Source organism: Ursus americanus, chromosome 1 (assembly GCF_024610735.1).
Source record: "Ursus americanus isolate L20-20 chromosome 1, mUrsAme1.1.p, whole genome shotgun sequence".
Classification (NCBI taxonomy): Eukaryota; Metazoa; Chordata; class Mammalia; order Carnivora; family Ursidae; genus Ursus; species Ursus americanus.
In genome coordinates this window covers 84700254-84725537 of record NC_142127.1, presented here as the reverse complement: position 1 = coordinate 84725537, position 25284 = coordinate 84700254, and the positions used below count along the sequence as shown (strand labels likewise).

Sequence of the window (25284 nt, the reverse complement as noted above, 5' to 3'; positions counted from 1 at the left end):
TTATATGAAATAAAATCCATGCTCAGAAAATCTGGCAATATAACCTGGTCTTCTTCCAAAACAGGCTCTCAGACAAATTTCTCTTTACTCAAAGCTGGCACACTACTTACACCTGTATTAGACATGCACAAAAAACATGTCAGGTTGTACACACAGATTCAGAGTTGTTCTTCATTAACATATTAACATCCTTTTTTTTTTCTTTCTTTACTGGTAACTAGTAACCAGTTTGCTTTTGGTGACATAGGGAAACAGCAATTCTGGGTTCTAGTCTCAGATTTGGCTCTGAGTAGAGGTGTGACTTGGACATGTTACTTCACCCCATCTGAGCATCCTCATCTGTAAAATGAGGATAGTATTAGGTACTTCACAGAGTGGCAATCATGATTAAATCAGGAGACACATATGCACCTACAGTCTTTTCTGTCATACAGTGGTCCTTTAATCAGTATGATGATGATGATGATGTTTTGCATTTAAAACCCCACTCTGTATTGATCTATTTGTCACCTGTGGTTAATTTATGCATGGTCTCTATAACTTAAAAAGAAGAGTGTAATATGTAAATTAGCAACAGTTCAACAATTACTGAGTGCCTGGCATATGTAAGGGTATGATGGTTTTACAACTTTGAATGAAGATAGCACTTTTTTTCAAGGATCTTATACTATAGGGAATGTAGAGTTAGGGCAAAAACACTAATGAAATCCCTAGAATGTGTCTTCTGCTTAGGAAATACTTCATGCAAAAAGGTAGCAGATAAGTGGCCTTGAATGGTATGCTAATATTGATAGAAATAGGGAAGGGATTCCAAAAAAGAATAATATGAGCCAGAAAGAAAAACAAGTAAGTAGAGATGTATAGGATGTGTTCCAGGAAGAATGGCTGAAAAATGACTGGAGAAAATATAAACTACTAAGGGACTCATAGAACATATGGCTGAGAGCTATGATGGAGCTGTGCTGAGGGTGTCCTTAAATTCCGCACCAATACCTTTGTATTTAATTTGTATACAGTGGGCGGTCATTGAGGATGAGTAGAAGAGTAATATGAGCTCCGCTTTAGGAAGACTAATCAAAACAACTGAATATAATGGGGGATGAGTTGGAGGAGTGGAAAGTGGCAAAAGAAAAAAGAAGAGAGACCAGTTAGAAAGCTATTCCGGGTGAGATGGCACAGGTGACCTTAAAGTTGTTCTGGGTTGCACAAAAATGCAAAAAAGGATATGCAAGACATGGCAGATATTGAATCTTTAGGACTTGGCAAATGAAATCATTCATTTAAAGGATGGATAAAGGGGTAGACTGTTGCTTGCTTGTGGTATTTCTATTTAAAGTAGACTTATTTCCTTCACATTGTACACTTCTCATGAACAAGTTGTCTGCCAAAATATTGAACCTTCATCCTTGGGCTATAATGATGCCACTGTGCTGGGCTGTAAGGGTGTGTGGTTTGATGATAGGCATCTTATATAAGATTTCATGCATTGTGGAAGACCATCAAGGTCATCCCTTGTTTTTGTTTTTGTTTTTTTTTCACATAGGACACTTATTTTGTATTTATTTTGTCGTGAAGACCTCTTTAAATGTAAATGAAATACTACATGACTGCTCATAGGTATGATTTATCTTTATAACAACTGACACCAAACTGTCAAAATTTGACCACAAAGGAAGTCCTAAAATGACATCCACCATAAACTGTTGGTTTAGAGATTAAAACTGATAATATTGACTTATTCCTCAAATGGCTGTCTTTACCTTCCACGGATAAGTCATAGCATGTCAAGGAATATAGAAGAAAAAAAGTGGAGGGTGGGTAGAGGATTGTGTATTGACAGATTCTTCAGGAACACAGACCTACCCCTGCCTTAAGACCAAAGCTAATGTAAAAATTAGGAGGTAGTTGTTTTGAGTGGACATATACATTCCAGACTTGATAGAAAATATTAATTCAACAGTTAATTTGATGGAAATAATATTTTATTTGACTATCATAGACTTGAATTCCTAGTATTTTTTCCAGCCAACAGACATCGTTTTATAGCATATGAAAGACCTGTTTGTCCTAAAAATAACATTTGCCCTAAATATAGTTACTTGTTTAATTGGAGAACCAGTATCATGTCATAGAAAGGTGGCTTAGCTAAGAGGCAGAAGATCTTGAGTTGATATCAGGCTAACATTTACTAACCTTGTGTTCTTGGGAAAATCACTGAACCACCATGCTTCTGTTTATCTGTAACTGCCCTATCATTCATTGTTGAGTGTCGATTGAGACAGAGTATATACTTTGTAAATCATGAAGAATTATAATAAGTTGCTATTTTCCTGTTATTATTACTATTTGTATAAAGAGACTATCTGGTGTGCAGTTTTCATGAACATCAAGTGTTATTTTCCCAATATTTCAGATGATGCAGGTTGCTGAATCAAAGAAAACAAATACCCCAAGGTCCCACAATTAGTTAGGTGGCAGAGGGGGAGGTAAAGACCCTGGTTCCCTGCCTTAGGTACAGGGAAACTTTCTACTACACCATTCTTAGAATAAGAGTATTTCAGAAATCAGCATTGTCTTGATCTAGTTACTCTAGTAGGTTTAAGAAATACATAATGTCACTTTATTAGAGAAGAGAGGGTGGGGAGGAAAAGGAAATGCGGTGATGTGATATACACACTGAGAATGCTACCCACAAATGGCTCAGCTGCAGTTTAGCGACTCCAGTGTCTGGACTTGTCCAAAACCATTTATAAAACGAATACTTTAAGGATGTTGTGAGGGAGCTGTTTTGCAAGACTTACACATTTATTTATTCACAGTTACAAGAAACAAAGGGTTCATATTGTGTGAAATTTTGTTGAGGGAATTTTTACAAAATGATTGCACATACCTTCAAATAATTTTTGTTGTGATTTTACTTTAGTTGTTTAGACTGTTGGTAAGTTCTTAGTAAATAATTGTGCTTTACATCAGGTTTTGGGGGCAGTTTGTTTTTCTAACACATTATTTAAACAGCTGCTGGGCTGTTAACATAGATTTAATCATGTTTGGTGTTTCTGTTTCGATAGTTTAAATGAGAGTGAGTTATATTAGCTCAGAAGCAACTTCAACAGATTATTAGATAGACATATTGATTCAATTAGTGTGTATAACACCATTTCAAGTAGCTGGCATAGATCGGGAGAAATTGATGCTTGTAAGTAATAACACCCCTTAAGTGTCCTCTTGAATTCTCACACAACAGAAACCAGGCATATAAAAAGTTCACTTATGTATCACACCTGGAAGACTTTCTCCCCCCAGTTTAGTAATTAAAGACTGGTTTTAGCTATCTTTTATTTATCACTGTGAAACAAATATTTAACTCTCATAGTATTTACTACTTTAAAAATTAAAAGTTGAAAAATGTAATTGGAAACTGAACAGATATAAATCACTAATTTGATGGTAATTAATCTAGAAATTCTATTTATATTCCATATAAGAAATATATCCTTTCAAATACAGCAAATAAATCATAATCCCTTTGCATTATTTTCCTAGCTAGGAAATTTTAATAATCTGTTTGTGGATTAGTAGAATCAAGTCATACTAATAATAACATTTTAAGTTGTAGAAAGTTTAATTGAGATATTAAAAATATTTTAATGATATTTAAGGTTCTGGTTACTGTGGCATTTCCCAAAGTTGACATTTTCAAATGATAGGATTATCTGTACAACCACATTCTAAGGATTAGGATAGAGTTTGTTCCTTCAATTTGATAATTCAGAATTAACTGAATGATTTTACCCTACATATTAAAAATGATCTTTACCCCCAAAATTTTAAAAATTGAGAATTTTACTAATTGAAGACATAAGTTGCCAGACATTGCACAATCATATGCTATCTTGCATAGGAGTGACTTGAGGGAGGCACAGAGTAAAAAAATAGTAAATGTCCAATTAATAAAGAAAAGCCTCTTTCCATTTATGTACTGTTCAGGTCAATAAAGTTATTATGTAACCAAATTATATGTGTTTGTAAAATATTTCCCTCCTCTTAGTCATGAACTCTTTCATGACCTGTTCTGAGTGTATATTATCTTATTGATGTGGATTTCTTATTTAAGTTAATACTCTTCAGCTTTTAGTTTTAAACCTTCATAATCACTTTTAGCAAATTATTAGGCAAACAGCAAGTACTTAATAAATATTTGCTAGTTTACTTTTAAAGAGAATTCAGTTTTGGTTTTTGTTTCATACTGGCTGACATGGATGAGTTTTAGGAGTATGATATCATTGAGTATATATAACAATATTGTACATTTTATTTTCCATCTCATTTTTAAATGGTATATATGCAAATTTTGAATTGTCCTTTTAAATATTCAAAGTGTAATAGTGGTAAAGAAATTTTTGTTATGACATATACTGAATTAAAATAGATTTTAACAGCTTCACAAAATAATGTAATTTTTCCCCATTTGGTTTGCTACCTTTTTCAAAATAGTGATCTATATCTGTTTTCCTCTGTAAATACTCTTATTCTTTTATCCCTTTATTTAATACCATCATCTTAGTGAATTAAAGGCAAGTCTAATGTAACCTTACCCATTCACTATTATGTATCTCGAAACAAGGATAATTATGAAGCTTTAGAGTGTAGAGAGCCTAGTATGGTTACTGAAGAAGCTTTTATAATTGAAAATTGTTTAGCCTGGAAGTCACTTACAGTATAAGCCCTTATGTAAGTCTGTCTACTTCTCTGCCTTGGTGTGATCATCTGTAAATGGAGACAATTAAATTATGTTTTTTTGTAGCATCTATAAGCTATAAAGTTCAGTAGTACTTTGAAAGAGTGAAGAAGGGGAAATTTTAAATTTAGAAACCTGTTTATTTTTTTAAATGATTTTTTATTATGTTAGCAACCATACAGTACATCCCCGGTTTCCGATGTAAAGTTCGATGATTCATTAGTTGGGTATAACACCCAGTGCACCATGCAATACGTGCCCTCCTTACTACCCCTCACCGGTCTATCCTGTTTATATTTTGAAGCAACTTTTTGCTTAAAGATAAATGTTGTACTTTTTTCCTGAAATATATTCAAAGTTTCTTCTATGTAAAATTGATCATAAAAGTCTTTTTATTAACTATTATTTTACTTGTGTTCACGATTCTGAGTCAACTAAAATATATATATATAATAACTTTTTCTTCATCATGACAGCTTTAAAATTTGACTTATCCTTTTTTAAACTGTAAAATCATATTATTTCCTTTAACTTAAAAAATACATAATTTAAACATCTTTATTTTCATTAAAATATGCAAATATCTATATATTATAGTTGTGACTACAATATTGGATAACAACAAATTGATCAATTAAAATTTATTTCACATCCCCTTTTCATTGCTAATAATTTTGTTCTTACAACATATTCTTACTACATAGTTTGTCATTATATAGTAATGTATGTAAATTCCTATAGATATGACAAGAAGAATGCAAAATTTAGGCATATCAAGGAAACAGCTTGAAAAATAATTCTTGGTGTTGAGATTTCATTCCACTCACACTAACAAATTCCCATCTTCATAGAAATTAGCCCATTTATGAGAATGTTTTCCTGTTACCAAACTGTAAAAGAAATATACAATGAAGAGTAAAAATTTGATATAAATTTACTATGATTATACAATGATTAATAGTTATAGTAGCTTTATATATTATAGCTACAAATAATAATACAACTTCATTGATATATAAATTGTAGAGTATACATAAATTTACTGAACATTTAAGTTTAATCATTAATGAGTTAAAATATAGTGTTCTGCATTATTTAGAAACATCTTAAATAATGAAAATAAATTGTGAGGGAATTGCTTTTATATTTTTTAAGGAAATTTTTTCTATATAACAATTGAAATTCAAAGACTAATTGTTTTTTATCCTAAATTTCAACTTAATTTTAGTAAAGCAGACTAAAAATTAATTAGGATGGGATTTTTGTTTTTACATAGGCCACCATATTTATGGAAAATTTCATCTATGATATGTATATACTAAAAATATGTTGCATTTATTGATTCAATATATTGATGAATATAAATTACTATATTTACTATAGCAATATGGTATATATTTATACATGATAAACGTATAATTCCTTTGAGTATAATGCTGGAGAAAGGATTGCTAAAGTTCACCATTTCTTCTGCATTTTAGTTCTAACAAATGTATACTTTTTTGGATATTCATTTCAATTATATTCCTCTGTGGATACAAAGTTCTAACCATAATTTTAATTTCCAAAAATTTTTAAATGAGATTTTACCATGTTAGGCATTATATTTTGATATCCATATTATAATATTTTCACTAGGGAAAGATGATCATTTAATATATCATCAAGTCATAGTCTTCATAATTTTGTGCTGTTTTGAAATTTAAGAGGCCCATAGTTTCAGACTCAGACCTACCGTTTTAAGATACATTTCTTCAGTTCCTGAAATGGAATGCTGGTAGACTTTACCCTCATTAAATGAAGCTTATCAGATGTTGACCAGTTCAGGAATATAAATGATGGCATTGCTGTGCGGTTTATAACCTCTAGTACATCATTTAAATATGTGGCAGTTTGCTCACAGATATGTATATAAAGTCATACTTTTCATCATTTATTTTCTTAACTTTTTCTTTAAATGAGAATTATGAATGAAATATGGGACTACATAGGGTAAAAAGTAATGTTTTACTTTGATTAGAATAATTTTCATTCCCAGAAAAAAAAACATGGAAAATTTCTTGGGAGTATGGAAAAACTTATTGAAGCAAAATACAGAATCTAGAAACCATAACTGAAAACTTTAAAATTCAAAATGTAAAATTAGAATACATGTTCCAAAATACCCTTGAGTAATGAAATAATCCAACATTTGCAAAACATAACAAACATGGGGCTAAGTTCCTTAGTATAGAGAGCGTTTAAATTCAGGGAGGAAAAAAACGACAACCTAGTAGAAAAATGGGCAAATAACTTTCATAGACAGCTCCCCCAAAAAAGCCAACCCCCCCAAACATTTAAATATAGACATAGATGCTCAATTTCACCCATAAAAAATGCAGATTAAAATCTATAGTAAAATATAATAAAATAGTTTTTATCTAATAGATTGACAGTTCAATGTGATATTATATAATAATATCTACAGTAGCAATAAACAATCTTAAATTTTATCAATAAAGCCTAGGAATAAATTATATTGATAAAATAGATTCTATGCAGCTGTTAGAAAGAATGGTGTGGGTCTCTGTGTACTAATAGGGAAAAATTAAACATATTGTTAAATGAAGAAAGCAAAGTTAAGGCCAGGTAAATTGTACACTCCAATTTGTGTAAAGAGAGACCATCTACACACACACACACACACACACACACACACACACACACACTTCTGAATTAGAAAATGAGGATAATAGTTGCTTTTGAGACCAGAATTTAGGGATGGTGAACTTTGAGTAGAAAAAGACTTAATTTTCATTTTTTATCCTTTAATCTTTCTCTGCTATGTTCATGGATTTTTTAAACATATAAAACAATTCTAAAGAAAGAAAATTCTTAATTTACTAAAACACCACAGTGAATACTGCCTGAACACCTCCTAGATGCCACACATTTCTTAAGCATGTTGGTGAAATTAAGGTGGATAAAATATCATGTCTACTCTTCTCAAAAACCAGTAAAGTAGTACTGACTTGTAAATAGGATAAAACTCAGTGCAGATTTTCTATTAGAAATGGGGCCAAGAAGGCTATATATCTTTTTGTAGATCTCAGAGTAGTTTATATACTATAATTGATCTTCTCAAAACTTTATGGAAAAAAAATAAAGCACTATCTGTCACCAGAAAAATAATAGCTAAGCCCATTTTCTGTATTTGCTCACTTAATACTCACATCAGCCTGAGAAAGTGGGTACCATTATCATCCTCATTCTATAAAGTACACAGAGGACTTAAGTGTCTTACAAAAGGTGACACGGCTTCTAATGAGTGCCAGAGCTGGTATTCAAATCCAGGCAGTCTGGTTACAGGGTCCTCACTCTTAATTGCTGACCTATTCCACTAAAACTTCATTTTGTAATTTGAATTTATATCTACTTTGCAAACAAAAGATTCAGACATTAAATAATTAGTTCAAGTTTATACTGCTAATAAATGCCAGAGCCATGGTCGTTGTACTAAATGCAGTGATCTCATTTTGTACCATGCTGCCTGTATTCTTAGGGGAGTTCCAAGTGAGGGGAGCAGGGGGAGAGCCATTTTGATAGCACTACCTGTTTAAAGTACTAATGACAAATCACAGAATGTGTGGTTTCTCCAAGAAAATTGCAGTAAAAAGAACTTCCTTTTTATGAATGTATTTCCTCCATTCAAGTAGTACCAAATAATTTGTTTTGCTCAGGAACTTTGATATGATTTCTTAAGAAATTGTCAAGTTCAGTGGATAAAAAACTGGTATTCATTTAAAGCCTGTTTCTGCTTTGTGAAAAGACTTTGTCAGCAATCCAGAATGAGGGCTGTGCTAACAAAATTCCAACTTTTCTGTGGGATGATCCAAAAACAGCAAACAGAAGGCATTAAATTTCTTAACAGTCACAAGTGCGTGCATGCATGCTACGCCATTCCTGTCATTCACTGCTTTTTGGTGTGCATAGATTAAAGTTGGAATACTTTGCTTTGCAGACTAATATGTTCCATAGAGAATTTTCTTTGTGTATATATATATATATAAAGAGTAGCTTAAGAGCATGTGAAGTCTGTGCACTGTGCCCTACATTTATGTAGCTCTTCCTTGAATATATGTTTTTAATCTGATTTTAGGATATTTGCCTTGACAGTATCCCTTCATACATCTAAGACATTTGCTAGATTAAGATCCCAAGTTGTTTCTCTTGCTCAGTTTTGAAGCAGGTTTACACAAGTATTCTGATGTGAAACAGAATGTGTATTTTATATATATACATACATACACATGATTGCATTTGTATTTTGTATATTTATAAATATATATATAAATGATTGTTAAGAAGCATGGCTCAGTGGGTTAAGCGATATCTAATCTTGTCTCATACATACTGAGTCTCAGTAGTGACAAAATCAAAAGCCAATACTGGAATTAAGGACTTGCTTCAAAAATATATAACTGAGTTAAAGAAAGAAATGTGTGTACAAATAAAGTATCATTCTGTTTACCTAGAGCTTTTCTGAGCATCTTCACTTTGATGCCAAAGTCACTAAAAGATTCTTGAGCACAGTATGTATTAACATCGCATTGATGATTTCTGTCCGTGTTCATAGATTGGCACTAGGTGGAGAAGAGATGTAGCTGACAACACATGACCTGCATTGAAAATGCCTTCATTTCTTCTTTTTTAAATTACAGCAAATTCAGTAAAGCTAGAAATGCAGAGTGATGAAGAGTGTGACAGGAAACCCCTGAGCCGTGAAGATGAGATCAGGGGCCATGATGAAGGTAGCGGCCTAGAAGAACCCCTAATTGAGAGCAGCGAGGTGGCTGACAACAGGAAAGTCCAGGAGCTTCAAGGCGAGGGAGGAATCCGGCTTCCGAATGGTAAACTGAAATGTGACGTCTGTGGCATGGTTTGCATTGGGCCCAATGTGCTTATGGTACATAAAAGGAGTCACACTGGTAAGCAGCTGAAAGAATAACCTGATGACTGCCTGTGACATCTGATGTTGATATTACCTGACATCTATTCTCTTTCCTTTTTATTCAGGGGTGGCAGTGGTGAAACTACCTTTTCAGAATTCTGCTAGTATTGGATTGCTGAAAAGCAGAGAGTAGCCTGGGTCTTGACTTCCAGCCTTCAAATCTGAATAGCATATCAGAAAAGAAGTTTGGGATTCAGTTTCCACAGTTCTTAATATAGCAATAATATGATAAGGGTTCAAAAGGTATAGGAGAATCTCATTGTGTAACTTAATCTTTTTGTATTTCTATACATATTTTACCATACCCATGGGCAGGTAATATAGTTTGCTAGCTAAGAGTTTATACTATAAAATGGTACTCATGCATTTATATAGAGGTGGATCATTTTCACCTTATCTGGTTAACTTCTTGGAATACAATTTCCAATCAGTCTCTTGCCTACCATGGGTCTGTGTATTAGGCAGATACTTTCCCTAGTCAAGGATGTTACCATCTTCCTGTAATTTTTTTTTATTATAAATCCTGCGAAGAGATATGTAGGGTACAGTCTACCCAAGGGTGGTGGGTATACTGGTAGGAATATGGAATAGGGTGAGGAAAGAGGCCTCCGATTCATATAATATATACTTTTAGATATTTGAGTAACATAAAAAAAACAGCTAAATGAGGAGAAGGCCTTATTTAAATCTCTCCAAATCCTTTGGCAAAATGAAAAAAAAAAAAAAGTTTTTTTAAATTAAAAAAAAAAAACAACCAGAAATGAGATTATATGTAAGAAAGGCAGATGGTTGACTCTTTAAGTTTTAAGTTCATATGAAAATTGATTTAAAGATGGTACCTTTAACTGTAATGCAAAGTAGTATTATATAGCAAAATATTAATCACTAATACTCTCAGAGTTTTAAAATAGGATTTTCTTTGGAAGAGAGATAAATCAATTTAATTAGTAGGTGCTTAAAACATGAGACATACGAGGTACACTGAAGTCTTTTTAGCCCAGATCTCTCAGTTACACATGAAGAAACTGAAGCCCCAAACAGTCAAGTGATTTGTCCATTACCCCTTATGTAGTTAGGGCATTATGAGGCTAAAACCAAGGTTTCCTGATGACTGGTTTTGTTCAAATATACTATGCTTGGTATCTCACTGCACCAACATTTAATGATGAGATACGATTATAAGGCTTAAAAATCATAGTAAAAAGTTACACGTTAAAATCAGTGTTATCTTCATCAAAATCATCAAGTTTGGAACCTGTACCCTTATTCCAACTCTATAGTTACATGTTCACTTTTGGTTTTGTTTTTAATTTCCTTTTAAACAGCATGTTTTTAAAATATTTATATTATAGTGTAGATGGTTTTTACCTTTTTTTTTTTTTTAAGATTTTATTTATTTATTTGACAGAGAGAGAGACAGCCAGTGAGAGAGGGAACACAAGCAGGGGGAGTGGGAGAGGAAGAAGCAGGCTCCCAGCGGAGGAGCCCGATGTAGGGCTAGATCCCAGAACGCCGGGATCGTGCCCTGAGCCGAAGGCAGAGGCTTAACGACTGAGCCACCCAGGCACCCCGGTTTTTACCTTAAAAAAAAATTCTTCTAGAAAGGTTAAAAGATCAAGCTTGGTATTTGATAAGAAAAATAGGAAAAGACTATATAATAGAGTCTACTTTTCTTCTACACTCATGAAGTAATGTTAACTGCAGTTCTGAAAGAGGAGTTCTACGAAGTTATATTCATTTTCTCACAGTGATTATATTGAGGAAGATAACACCCATTCAAATGTGTAACTTACCCCTTCTAGCAAGATATAAACTAAACAAAAGTAGTCGACTTTTCAGTTGAATTGCATATAGTGTGCATTTTAAGGCTGAAAAGTATACTAACAATTTTTTGTAAGATTTCTTAGAAACCTTTTATGGTCTGAGTCAAGAAAATTCAAAGAACCTGAGTGTGCTCTCTTGAATATTTAGGTTAATCAATGTTTCATTGTATTTGCAGTGATTTTCATGAGGACTGTTGGTTTGTAAACACAAGAGTGATTACATACTGACTCTACTGCTTACTTAATATTTACTACTATAGTAGAGTTGAATTATTCTGATTCTGAAAATCATCATTGACACGGAAAATGTTTCTAAATAGTTACACAGATTTCCTCAAGTTCTATGAATATGGGATTCACTCAACTAGTAAAGGCAAGGGGAATGGACAAAATAACTAAAGTCCTCTTGCAACTCAGTGAACTTTTATTGTTAATGAATATTTATTGGAGTATTTATTATAAAAATTAGATCTGGAAAGTTTCTGTTAAAGTTAATAGCCATTCAAAGAGGAGCTTGGGATACCTGCTGTACATTGTTGACCTTGAAATTGTGATATATCTTTAAAGTAGCTATTTATATATGTATTTCTGATGACCCAGTTTATAATCTGAATGGGTCATGACCTTTTCAACTCCATTTTAGTACTCTTCGAGAATAGAAAGTCTATTTGTGTGTTTTTTTTTTAATTTAAACTAGATTGAAAAAATGTGATCAGGATCTAGTCATTAACCAAATATTTTCTCATTAATGCCATGGACTACTGTCTTCATTTCAGAATTTCCCCCTCTCACCAATTATTTATAGCTAGTATAAAAGGCACTGTCTTAAATCCTTATAAAGCCTTTGGGAAACAAGTTTGTGTGTCATAGAATATCCAGTATAAAACTGATAGTAAAAAAAGATACACAACAACCACCCAGTCTACTAAAATGATGTGGAGTATCGTATCTAATTCACTTCTTCTTTCTCTTTCAAACTCTACTAAAGCACCAATTCCAGTGGTCTTATAAATGGCTTGGCATTTTTTCTTGGTGTTGCTACTTTAGTAGGTTATCAGGTAATATTGTCATCGGATACTCCAGGCACTCTTCACTGTGATACAGGCAGAATAAGAGAAGTAGGGGTAGTAAGTCAGTTCATGCTTAAACACGAATTGATGTGGGCCACTATAAATATAGACTATCCTTAACTTTGCCCTTCTTTGGGGTAGAGTACTCCCATCTTTGTAACTTTTTGTACATTGTAGCTTTGTGGAACCATTCTTTTGCTCAAAGGCCCTCTCAACAGGTACATGGGATTTTTCATATTTGTAGGTGGTTGTTCTATCCAACACAGGAACACACTCTGTCTTTGATTCACCAAAGCAAATTAACACATGCATACTTGTATTTCAGTTGAATATTTAAACACAGATCTAGAAATATGTATTTATGAAAGTACATAAAATAGTGAATATAGTTTATTTCAAAATATGAATAGATTACTTCATTCTTGGAATAACTAAAAAGGGTCCTTGAAGCAGATTAGATTTTTAAAAAACAAAAAACCAAACCAAACAAAAAACAGATTAAGAATGGAAATGAATGATAGTGTGGCTACATATTAATTGTTCTCCTAGATTCAGAGTTGTTAATCCAGACTTTTGTACCCACCCATTGGGGAATTACTTATCACAGATACAATAGCCTACTTGATTTTTTCAGTTGGATTACTGTATAGTGTATTTAGTACATTTGTGTTGTTTTCCTGAAGTTTGCTTTTCTTTATATCTAAAGAACATGATTAATATATTTTTCAGGCAGTCTAAACTGATTCGAAAGACTAGTTGATTCAGCCTATTTGTTAAAGAAAAAGCAAATTATTTAAAAAATAATTGAGATGGGTTATTTCAAGGCACAGATATATGAACCTTTTACTTAAATATCAGATCATTTTACATGTATCTCATAATCCCAATTCAAGATTTAATTAATGTAAAGCAGATCAGTATTTCTCAGAGCTTCATCTAGCTGAAATCAGAGTGCATTATTATTGCCTCTTTCCTCTTTTTTTTTTTTTTTTTAAAGATTTTATTTATTTATTTATTCGATAGAGATAGAGACAGCCAGTGAGAGAGGGAACACAAGCAGGGGAGTGGGAGAGGAAGAAGCAGGCTCATAGTGGAGGAGCCTGATGTGGGGCTCGATCCCATAATGCCGGGATCACGCCCTGAGCCGAAGGCAGACGCTTAACCGCTGTGCCACCCAGGCGCCCCTATTGCCTCTTTCCTCTTATTTGTTAACCTTCATCATGCCTTTATTTCCCATGGCCATGGGACTATAGTTAGCAAATGCCTCCACACTAAGACACACTCAACAACAGACAGTACTTCCTGATGTACCTAGACCCTTTTTCATTTCTCCTGCCCCTTTAAGGATGATCATATAAATTCAGAAGTAATTCTATTAAAAAATATTTGAAGATATCTGGAATATTTTGTAAATGTAAAAATAAAATTACCCTATCATTAGTCTAATAAACTCAATTAGATGAATTTTAAAATTCTTTTTAAAGAGTTATCCTTATTATTTTTTCTTTTTTGATTAGCATTTCTTGGAATGACAAATTCAGTACTCTAAATTAGGAATTTTTAAATATTTCAATTGTAGGAGGCTTAATGAAAATCTAAGCGTGTTACAAGAGTATTTTCTAAAGGCAAACATGATTTCAAATGTTTTTGTTCACCAAACTAATTTAATTCATTTTAAACTTATTGCATACTAATTTGTTACTTGCCTGGAAGACCCTACATAGAGAGATTTCAAAAGTAAAATCAAGTATTTGGAGTGAAAAGTATAATTTGCATTTGTTATTTTTCTACAGTATAAAAATTCTCATGAAGAAAGTGCATCCTTCTTTTTTATTACTAATTCTGTGACGGGGTGGGGAGTAGAAATTCCTGATTTTAAAGAGCTGTAGACTGCTATTTCACTGAAAAAAAACAAAAGTCAAATTAAGGGGTGTGCGTGTGTGTGTGTGTGTGTGTGTGTGTGTGTAAAGATTTCATATAAGAGGTTTTTTGGTAAAGTATTTTTCTTTTAAGCTGTATTTAGTGTTGATTTAATTTGTCAGTTTTATCAAATGAACCAAACAAGTGAAATAAGATAAAATTTAAGGTAACTTTAACATATTTTTTTTCAACTTAATACAAGGACTTTTTGTAAATGTAGTTTGGATCTCCAGATTTTGTAAGAAAAAGCTTTACCCTTGCTACAAAAACACACAGACTATATTTTTGGGGGTGTTTATCTCATAAAGTTCCAAAATGAGCAAGTAGTACAGGATCTGAGACACACCTGATGTATCAATTTTTAATTTCTTTAGGCTTTATAACAAATCTATATGATAGAATGTGCAGTAGCAACTGTAAGAAAATGGCCAGTTTTCTTCTTTATGACTCCTAGAGAGAATCATTGAGTTTGCATGAAAGGTCTCCTCAAAATATTGAGGTTTCATTATTCACTATTTTCAAATGTTTCACTTAAAGATATAAAACATGAGAAATCAGTATAAATTTTTAAGTATTAAAATTATAATTTTCATCTAACCTCAAGTACAGAAATAGTCCAGTTAAACCAAAAGTAAATTTTTTAAAAATTTTATTTCCGTTCTAAACTTTGAGCTTTACTATTTTATAGTACTATTTATATATTAATTTATAGTTTATTCATGAGTATCTTTAGAGATCAGCAAACTTAAAATAATAGTATTCTCTTCATGGTTTGACCCTACTTGCTAATTTTCCTGCTTCCCCAACTACACGTTTTTATGTTCAGTGACCTTGTTGATGACAATAGACTAAACTGATAATTCTGGCTTAAACAGTTTTACAGCAGTATCCAGTAATAGGAGAAAAGAGAGAAAATGTTTCTCTCAAATTATTTTCACAACAAAAAGAATATGCAGGAAATATCTGGATGAATAATTTTCTTTGGATTTTCCCTGTTTATATCAGTATTTTGCCAAAGCCTTCACTGTTAGTGACTAGAGAATGGAGAGACATGGGCCTGGGCTAGTTTTGGGAGATTTTGTGATAATGAACTTTGTAACCTGGCCCCCATAAAAAAGTTATTTGCTAAATCAGAGAGTTAGACTAAAGATCCCTCCCAAGTCAAATTCAAAATTTCTGTAATTTTAAAAGAGCATGGTACGATAGAGCAAGATTTTGTAGTCCAACTGAGCAAGATTCGTATCAGTTTGAGTACTTCCTAGCTCTGTAACTATAATCAGATACTTTGATACTTGAACTTCAAGTTCCTCATTTGCAAATTGAAATTATACATACCTAATTAGTAATATCATTATAAGGTTTGCAATAGTCTATGTAAAGCAACCAGTAAAGTCGGTAAAGTGATGGCACTTAGTTGTTCAAACAGTGGCCAATACTATTACTGATTCTTTTGAGCCAGTGACAGGAATCCTGCAAAATTTATATGAGGAAAGGAAACCGTGCTTGACCTAAAGTTTAAGAATTCAGTATTAGCAAATTTTAGGAAGATAAAGGTTTAGAAGTCTCAAGAAAGAGAATATTCTCAGCACAGAGAACTGGCACCAGTTAATAATACTGTATGGCAGATCAGTCCCTTACCCATAACCTACTTGATCTTTCCTACCTCTTTTCCTTTTGGCAGGTGAACGTCCCTTCCACTGTAACCAGTGTGGAGCTTCTTTCACTCAGAAGGGCAACCTTTTGAGACACATAAAGTTACACTCTGGAGAGAAGCCGTTCAAATGTCCTTTTTGTAGCTATGCCTGTAGAAGAAGGGACGCCCTCACAGGACACCTCAGGACCCACTCTGGTAAGTGTCACTGACTCTTTGAGAAGAAAGCTAAAATATAAGAATTCAGGAAAGTGTTATAGAATAATACAGAATAACTTACAGCTTTAGTACTAAGCTAGGAATGAGCTAGACAATATTTTTATTTGTGTACATTGAAAAACTGATAAATCTTACAAGATGCATATGGCCCTTCCTTTTTTAGACTTATAGACTTGGCAAAAAGTAGCACCGTCAACTGAAGAGTCTCTTATTTCAAGCTATTGAAGTAAGGAAATAACTGCTCTGTAGGTTCTCTATGATTTTTAATTTTATTATTAATTCAGTAATTACGGTTAATCCAGAGTAGTAGAAGATCTAGTAAACTAAACTATCATAGTTACATGCTGATATTACCATAAAGGAGATGAAAGCTGTGATATTTTTCAACTGATATAGTGCCCAGGCTGAGACCTCAGTGGGAAATCAAACATTGCTATTTTTAAACTTGAAAATATTATGCTCATTAGAAAATTGGCTGTTAGAGTATTTTATATTTCATTTAAACATGTCTTGTTTCTTTAACTCTCAAAATATAGTCATTGGATTTTCTCTGAAACTTTTCTCTGCTTCATAAATCACCATTAAAAAATCTAGAATAAGTGTGATATTTTTAAAATCCTAGAATATAGTACATAAAAGAGGAAGAATGATTAGAATCTGAATGAATCTCATTTGACTTTTAGCATGAATTGCCATAACTAAGAAGTTAAAGGTGAAAAATTAATATAGAATACTCTCAAGCCAGTTTTATATCCTTCTTCTGTCCATAATGACATATTAAAATTTAATTTTAATATGAAGATATGATGGAAGTGATATTTTCATCTACATGACAAATTATATTAGAGAGTGCTGTGGATTGTGAGGTAATGCTTGTATTATCTTTTTTTACATTTTTCCCTATTAATCCTTAAGGCTTTACTTAGCTTTTAACATGAATGTGAAATGTGTCAAACTATTTTAGACATTAACTTGAAAATCTGGAGCAGTTATAGAAAAATGAAATGAATGCAAACACAAAAACAAAATATTTTAAGTATAAATAGTTACTTTCCTCCTTGATTCAAAGTAATTCCCTTATTTTCAACAATGACATTTCATATTTTATTTTAAATTATGCTATGAAAATTACATCTTTATTTTAAAAATTATTCTTTATGAAGGATGTTTTTAAGACATGACAGTTAATTCCTTTAGCTAGCCATGTACTTTGGCTTATTAAAACATTATTGAGTTGACCACGGATTATATAAAACATACATTTTCATGAACATTATCTATTACATGAAGTTGAGGAGAAAATATAACTTTAAACATCTATTTCATTCTTTACAAAATTGTTGTTGCTTTTAATATCATGGTTTAATGTACACATGTTACTTTACCTGGGATTGCTATATTACCCTTAGAAGGTTCAATACCTTCAAAGCTCAGCCTCTGGAAGGCTTTTGATACTCACCTCAATTTGTGTTGCCTTAATTTCCTTTTTGTTCTTTTAACACATTCATCCCTGTGGGTGGTGTCTAAGAAGACACCTTAGTTTCTCTTTCTATTGAACTGGGCAGTTGCATTTGGCATCTTTTCTGCAAATTAGTCATGTCTCATTGAGGGGTTCCTGGTTGGTTAGTGGCTAATGAAGTGAGGAATGAGAAAGACGTCACTCCAAAAGTAGGCCATTCCCATTGGCTTTCACCAGGCCAGACACTTGACAACACTTACATGGTTCAGTGTAGTTATAAAGTTTGTGTGTATAAAGTGAAGCTGTTTCTGTGAAATTGTGTATTTTGTAAGTAAACATACTGCTACTTAGAGGTTAAAAAAAATAAAGACATGGACTCTGTAACTGCAATCAAGCTATTATTTTGCAGTTTGGTATACAAATCATGATTTTGTAGATACATAAACAGAGAGTATACTCAAACTGGCTAATTAAAGAGAGTTTAATGGAGCAATGAGAGAAAGAGGAGGGTGTCATCCAGCTACTGCATGATCAACAGGTGATATGAATTCAGGTATTCTTCTTACTGTAACCTAAAATATTTGCCATCGCAAATGCTTTTTGTAATAGATACAGCATAAAATGTAGCTGCTGAAGTCCGTGCCTAGTTGTTCAGAAAGCCCAAATTGATCACTATAGCTTTCTTCTTCTGCCACCAATTCCATCTTTCCCTTACTCTTACCCTCTTTTTTAGCACCTGGTCTAGACAGGATTCTTTATCTGATGAGTGACCCAAACCTTAATTTCTACAAATTCTGAGGATTTGATGGTCCTGTGTTCCTTGGATTACTGCAATTTTAACAACCAGGATTATTGGGCATGTTTTTTAAAAGAGATTCACTCAGTGAATCTCCTCAGTTCCAAACACAGCAACAACCCAAAATCATCTGGGTAGTCTGGAAAAGTTACCAACCAATAGCCCACTTCTCTCCCTGTTAGTTTAGCGGCTTGAGATGCCCCAGATAGCCAGGGAGTAGTCCAATATGACAGTTCCAGAACTCTGATCCGTGGTGGAAAGATTCTTCCCTTGGGCACCTAGCACATACTCCAGAGCAGCATACAAACTGTGCCTCCTTCATGGTGACACGTGCAAAGTGCAGCCATTTTCATTTATTGTAGAGGACCTAATTCAACATGTCTAGACCACCAACCCCATAACATTTCACTTCTGTGAATGTTCTATGGCAGTTATCTCCTGTCCTGTACCATATATCTTACTGAGGCATCTCAGGTATTTACTACTTCCTGCTCACCATGTCCAGTCAGTACCGTGAATGTAGTGTTTCAACTTGATGTTCTGTGGGATGTCAAGAAGAACAAGATTTCTTTGGACTGTATTATAACAGAGAAGAGTTGACCTAGCCTTAAGCTAAGATAATAAAAGTATGCTGTCCCTGCAATGTGAAGGCAAAGTGCTTCAGATTATCTGTTGATAAGGAATTATTTTCCAAAGAAATTGTTAAGTCAGTATCTCCATACCTGGTATCAGGGGCTATGTTTGTGTTAATATGTGCCAGTGAAGATATTACAGCTAGAACTGCATCTGCAGTTGGCATTTTGATGTGATTAAGACTGCATGCATCCATACAACCATCTAGCTTGCATTAGCCTAATAAACAGTATAAATGGGCATGTGGTAGGAATCCCCATGACAACATCTTTCAGATTTAGTTTACTATCTTTTAAGTCTAGGGCTGTGATCTCCAATGTGGTAGTGACTAGCCACCTGTGGCTAATGCCACAGGTTGAAATATTTTCTTATTAAATAAAATCTGTTAAAATTAATTCCATCTTTTGGGGCGCCTGGGTGGCACAGCGGTTAATCGTCTGCCTTCGGCTCAGGGCGTGATCCCGGTGTTACGGGATTGAGTCCCACATCAGGCTCTTCCGCTATGAGCCTGCTTCTTCCTCTCCCACTCCCCCTGCTTGTGTTCCCTCTCTCGCTGGCTGTCTCTCTCTGTCGAATAAATAAATAAAATCTTTAAAAAAAAATTAATTCCATCTTTTTAAAATGTGACCTCTAGAAAATTTAAAATTACGTGTGACTCCTGTTTGCGTTGGACAGGGCTGTTCTTGGCTTTTTGTAATAGCCATGGGTCAGGGAACCAACATAAGGATTCTTCCGATTACTAATAAGTTTATTTGTTCCCACAATGCTTAAAGATGGACTTGAGTAATGTCTACATATAAATCTTGACCTCCATATGCCCCCACTCTGGTGGATTACAATGGCTTTTGGGTTCCAGAGATTAATGTCAATCCAGAGCTAATCTAATAGACTAATCTGTGGTAGGAGTTGGTATTATACCGACCATAGACCCTCTGCCACTCTGAGACCAATATACATTTAAATCTGAGAGGCCAGATCTATTTGCAACATCTATCATTGTTCTCTCCAGCCTAGAGAACACATAACCATAAAGCTTTTCAGGCATGTGGCTTCTTTCCTTACCAGTGTAATTCTTTGGTGAAGGGAGTGTCCCACAGGCCCTTCCAGAAGTATGTAAGTGGCAGGCTAAAACGGGATGATTCATAATAGATCCTTTCCATTATTCTTACTTATTTGGGCTTTTGTTCTTCTTCCTCTTTGCTATGCCAGGAAAATCCTGGCATTTCAACTTTTTACTAATAAGCCATCATTGAATCAAGGATTCAATTAACCAGTCACTCCCACTTGCTCAAGGCAATCTATTAAATTCCAAATCCAGGTGAATGTATATATATTGATAAATTTGGCCCAATCTAGCAATTTGGTTCATCTTCTTGGTATAGAATCCTTAAAATTGATTCATTCCCTTACATGCTAACTGGACTCCTGCAGATACAAATTGGCAGTTTTGCAATTCTTTCAGTGTATAGGCTGTCATCTCCTGGATCAGGCCTTGATTTTGGTTATATTAGGATCTAACTTATTATGAGCCTAAGGGCAATGAGAGTTAATTGGAATGAGTCCTGAAAAGAATTGCCATTTTCTGATTGTGTTCTTGCCTCAGCTGAAGCAATCAGAAGTCTTTTTACTTTATGGGAATGCTGATTTATGGAACATTAACCTCCTTAGATGGAAAGGTGGGGAGTGAGGATTTCCAGCAGGGTGGTTTGGAAGTGTTTGAAGGTTCAACATTCTGAGCCTTAGTATTTGATCAGATAGTGCCATTCCATGTTTCACTAGTCCATTGCCAAGACCTAGTTGTATTGGTATGGCCCATTTTATTTAGTATGGCAATCCTATAACCCCCCAAATCAGATTCGGGAGTTGGTTTTCAGCCTCATTTGCCCTGAGGCTTAAGTAAATAAGGACTCTTCTAAAGCTGACAGAGGACTTCGATATTCCATTTCTGCTCTGACATGAAGTGAGCATTCAAGACCTTCAAACCATCCTTTCTCCTGGTAATCCTTAGGGCCATCCGAATTAGCCATATCACACTACAGTCTTCACACTACACACCACCATTGTCACTTCAGCAAGTAAAGTCCACATGCTACCAGCAGTGATAATTTGTGTAGTAATATTGCCAGCAAACACCTAGAATTAGTAGTATTCCATTAACTCCCCAGTAAGAAGGCCATCCTGTTCTCTTCAAATTGAGCAACTCAGTGCCTGAATGCCTTTTGACTGTCTGAGGCCTTGGGCCACACCTGCTACCAGTAACTATCAATCAAGGCCCTGAGAGGAGCAATGAGACACTCAAATGGGAAAGATCTGGAGACATTCATGGTAACATTTACAAGAGAATAGTTAGGCATAAAGGAAACCAACAAAGGATGGTTGAAGCACTACAAGGCTAGCAATAGCAAGAAGCCATTAGCAACCCTATGTTTGGAGTGACAAGGGGATCAAGAGATCACTAGAATTAGGAGAAGTAGGAGATGGGTCTTGAACACTGACCTTCAGTAGAGGAATGTATCCCTGCTAATCTGTGACTGAGGAATAAACACCTTGACCTCAGTCTTTCCACCCTCCAGTCACTTGCTGATGCCTCACATTAACTGAAGCTAGCAAGAAGCCAGAGGACAAAGGATCCTACTGATGAAGCCAACAGAAATTAACTTTCTGCAGGAGCAAAGAAGGGTGAAAATGGCTATGAAAGTGACACAGAATATGCCACAGATTGACTAAAATTTAAGAACTCGTGCTTAAAATCACTAGTATAGGGTATTAAGCATAATGTAAGATTTTAATATTAATTTCTGGTTTTTATGAATATTATTAGTACAAAGTATTTTGCTTCCTCGTCCTCTCCCCCACTTTGGGTAATGACTATCCATTGTTTTAGTTAGTTATTGTGTTCTATAGTATTAATATTGCATCTTTGCTTCCTATATTTTAGATTTTGAAAATTTTCCACCTACTAGATTGGTAACAAAGAGAATGGCATTGATGTGCACTTATGTGTTAAATGATAAAAACACTTAGAAAAATACATTCAATAAATGCTAGCCTTCCCCCCCTCCCCATGTATGGTCCCATACAAACTGAAATTTCCTATTTGGAACTCCACTTGCATACTTTAGAGGACACCAGGTAGTATCTTGGTTTTGATTGTATAGTTCCAATAGTTAGGTTATTTACAGATAATATCTGGAATTTCTTGAGCCCTCCCTAGACACTAGGCATTGCACTAAGCACTTCGCAAGGATTATTTCTTTAATTAAAGCCCTTTTATCTGACATGAGCAAAGCTAGGTATTTTATCTATTAACAGCAGTAAGTCTATCAACAGGAGAAATTCTTTTGATAAAAGTTCTTATTACGTTTATATATTTAAAACGTAAAAACATAATGCATCATCTCTAATTTCATTTTCAATGTCTTTAAGAACTTAGACCCTTGTGATGCAATCAGACTTCTATTAAATTTTTAAGATTTCTCACTAATTTTTATGAGTATCTTTGCCCACCTCTAATTCTTTAGCATTTTTAAATGAACTCACCTTTATTGAATCTTTCCAAAGTGACAAAATTAGTTTTTAGAAATGATTTTCTTTTTGTACTTATTTCCTTGAAATATGGAAATTTAAATAATTTACATAATTATAATAACAAGTACAGCTGGCATAAATAGGTTTGGCTAGAATTATAACTGACTCTTAATGACTCTCTAATTCAACCACTGGAAGTGTTTATGTGGGGGCATGCAAAGACGGGCCTACAAGCTCCAGGAATTCAGTGTTTTGGGAAGATGCAGCCAGTCAAGAGAACTTTTTTGCTGTTATTATTGTTATTTTACGGGTGAAGAGACTGAGGCTCGGAGAGATCACACTGGCAGAGCCTAGATTCACATAAAGACAGTCAAACTTCAAAATCTATATGCTATGCTAAAAAATGATACAGCCCCATATGTTTATTCTATAAAACTTTATTAAATTAACTCAAAATGATAAAGAAATGTGTGTATGCATGTTTTATATATAAAGGAGCACTGAGTTTCAAAAAAGAAAAGTACTATTTAGAAGAAATCAAAACATCTGAGTTTGGAATGGGCTCAACGCAAATTATTTATATGATTTTGTCAAGTCACTTAATTTGATCTTCAAATCTCCCCAAGCTCCTACTATTACACAATGCTAAATACAATGTATTATCTTTTCTCTCTGGACTTGGCTGCTGATTGTTCACTACAACCAAATCTTGAAGAATAAAAGAGTAGTCCCCACTCCTCACTTTTTCTTCTTACAGTTTTCTGTGGTTTAACTTTAAAATAGATTTGCAAGAAATGGAATAGATCTTAAGTTTGTCAGATGATCTTCACAGCACCACTATTACTTCCCTGCAGCTATCTGCTAACCTATATTTAAGAGACAGCCTTGATATAGACAGTTTCTGATTTTGTACTTTTAGCTCCAAATATGCAGAAGTTTACTTAAAACATTCCCATTTAAAAGTACTTTTTACAAAGTCCCGTCTGTTTTGCTGAACACCAGCAAAAGTGTATAGCAATGTTGAATTTTCCCTCCCTCACCTTTGCTAATTAGTACCTGAATAATATTTTTTACATTAGCATAGAAAATGGGTTTAAGTTTATAAGACCCTGGTTACTTGATTTGATTGCATGCTTTAAATTTTTATTACAATCATTGGTAACATTTTTTAAAATTGGAGGGATGTCCAGTTTTACAGATAATTAATAAATCAGAACCCTTTAAAGAATAATAGTACTTCAGTAGTGTTTGGCAGTATTTGCCATGGAAATGTTTCTAACATTTTCTAACAATAATTTTTGAATAGTATAATTTTATTACTTATGAAAACATATCAGATTAATATGATAGGGTTTTTTTTTGGTAGGAAATAATTCTTGTCAGTAACTCCCATATTTTATTCCCCACTTCTTAAGATAATAACAGAAGAAATAATAACCTTTCTTACTTTGGTCATAGCAGTGATGTATCCTATTTCTGAAATAGTGTCCATTCAGGAAAAAAGAAAAAGGTGAAATGATAGAATCTAAGTTTTGTTTGTATAGCAATCATCAGTGTTTGATGTTTTGTTTTTTAAAACTATTTTCATTTATTATGGGTTATTTAGAGCTATTCCACTTGTCTTGATGCTGGATATTTCATTAAAATTGCTTTGTTTTATTGCAATATGTTGGCTAAATTTAAACGTATCTAGCAATTGCAACCCTCTTTCTACTTTTGCTTTTTGTAACACTCAAAACAAAATGACTGGCTGAGAAAGGAAAAAAAATCTTTTTACATGTGAAATTTAAATGACATTTTAAGAGGGAGTGGGAGGGAATGGGAAGGAGAGAGAAATAAAGAATTAGAATGTATAATCAACAATATATCAGCTGAAGATCACAGTCAAATTTTTTGGCCCAGTGAGAAAATAATCTGCACTTTATATACATTATGTAAGGGTATAGGAAAATAAAAGGTACTGGTTTACATTTAAAACTCTATTGATTAATCTTAAGATTTAAGATACGTAGGAGAAGGAAGGGAAGAATGAAGGGGGGCGTAAATATAAGGGGGAATGAACCATGAGAGACTGTGGACTCTGGGAAACAAACCGAGGGCTTCAGAGGGGAGGAGGATGGGGGATTGGGATAGGCCAGTGATGGGTATTAAGGAGGGCACATATTGCATGGTGCACTGGGTGTTATATGCAAATAATGAATCATGGAACATTGCATCAAAAACTGGGGATGTACTGTATGGTGACTAATATAACAAAATAATTATAAAAAAAAAGATTTACCACACAAATTATCTGATTTGCTTTATATAAATTTATCACATATTTATGTGTTTTTAATGATGAATCAGTGACTCAGTACTCCTACAAAAATGATTTCTATTGGTTTTGTCTCTTAGATTTTTAGTTTAACAAGTAATTATAGTCCTTTCATTCCTAGAAATTTGATTAGTGTGCTT

The 25284-nt window shown here is 33.7% G+C and overlaps 1 protein-coding gene across 8 annotated transcripts in view; it reads left to right on the top strand.

Moving 5' to 3' along the window:
• Positions 1-25284, top strand: part of IKZF2 (IKAROS family zinc finger 2) — a 144569-nt gene that overhangs the window by 85024 nt on the left and 34261 nt on the right. For 6 of the 8 annotated variants that reach the window (XM_045806657.2, XM_045806652.2, XM_045806655.2 and 3 more), the window contains 2 exons: positions 9439-9705; positions 16223-16390. In XM_045806657.2, coding sequence (XP_045662613.1) covers positions 9439-9705; positions 16223-16390 — 435 coding nt within the window. The remainder of the gene's footprint in view (positions 1-9438; positions 9706-16222; positions 16391-25284) is intronic. The other 2 variants (XM_045806662.2, XM_045806661.2) reach the window with 1 other exon arrangement.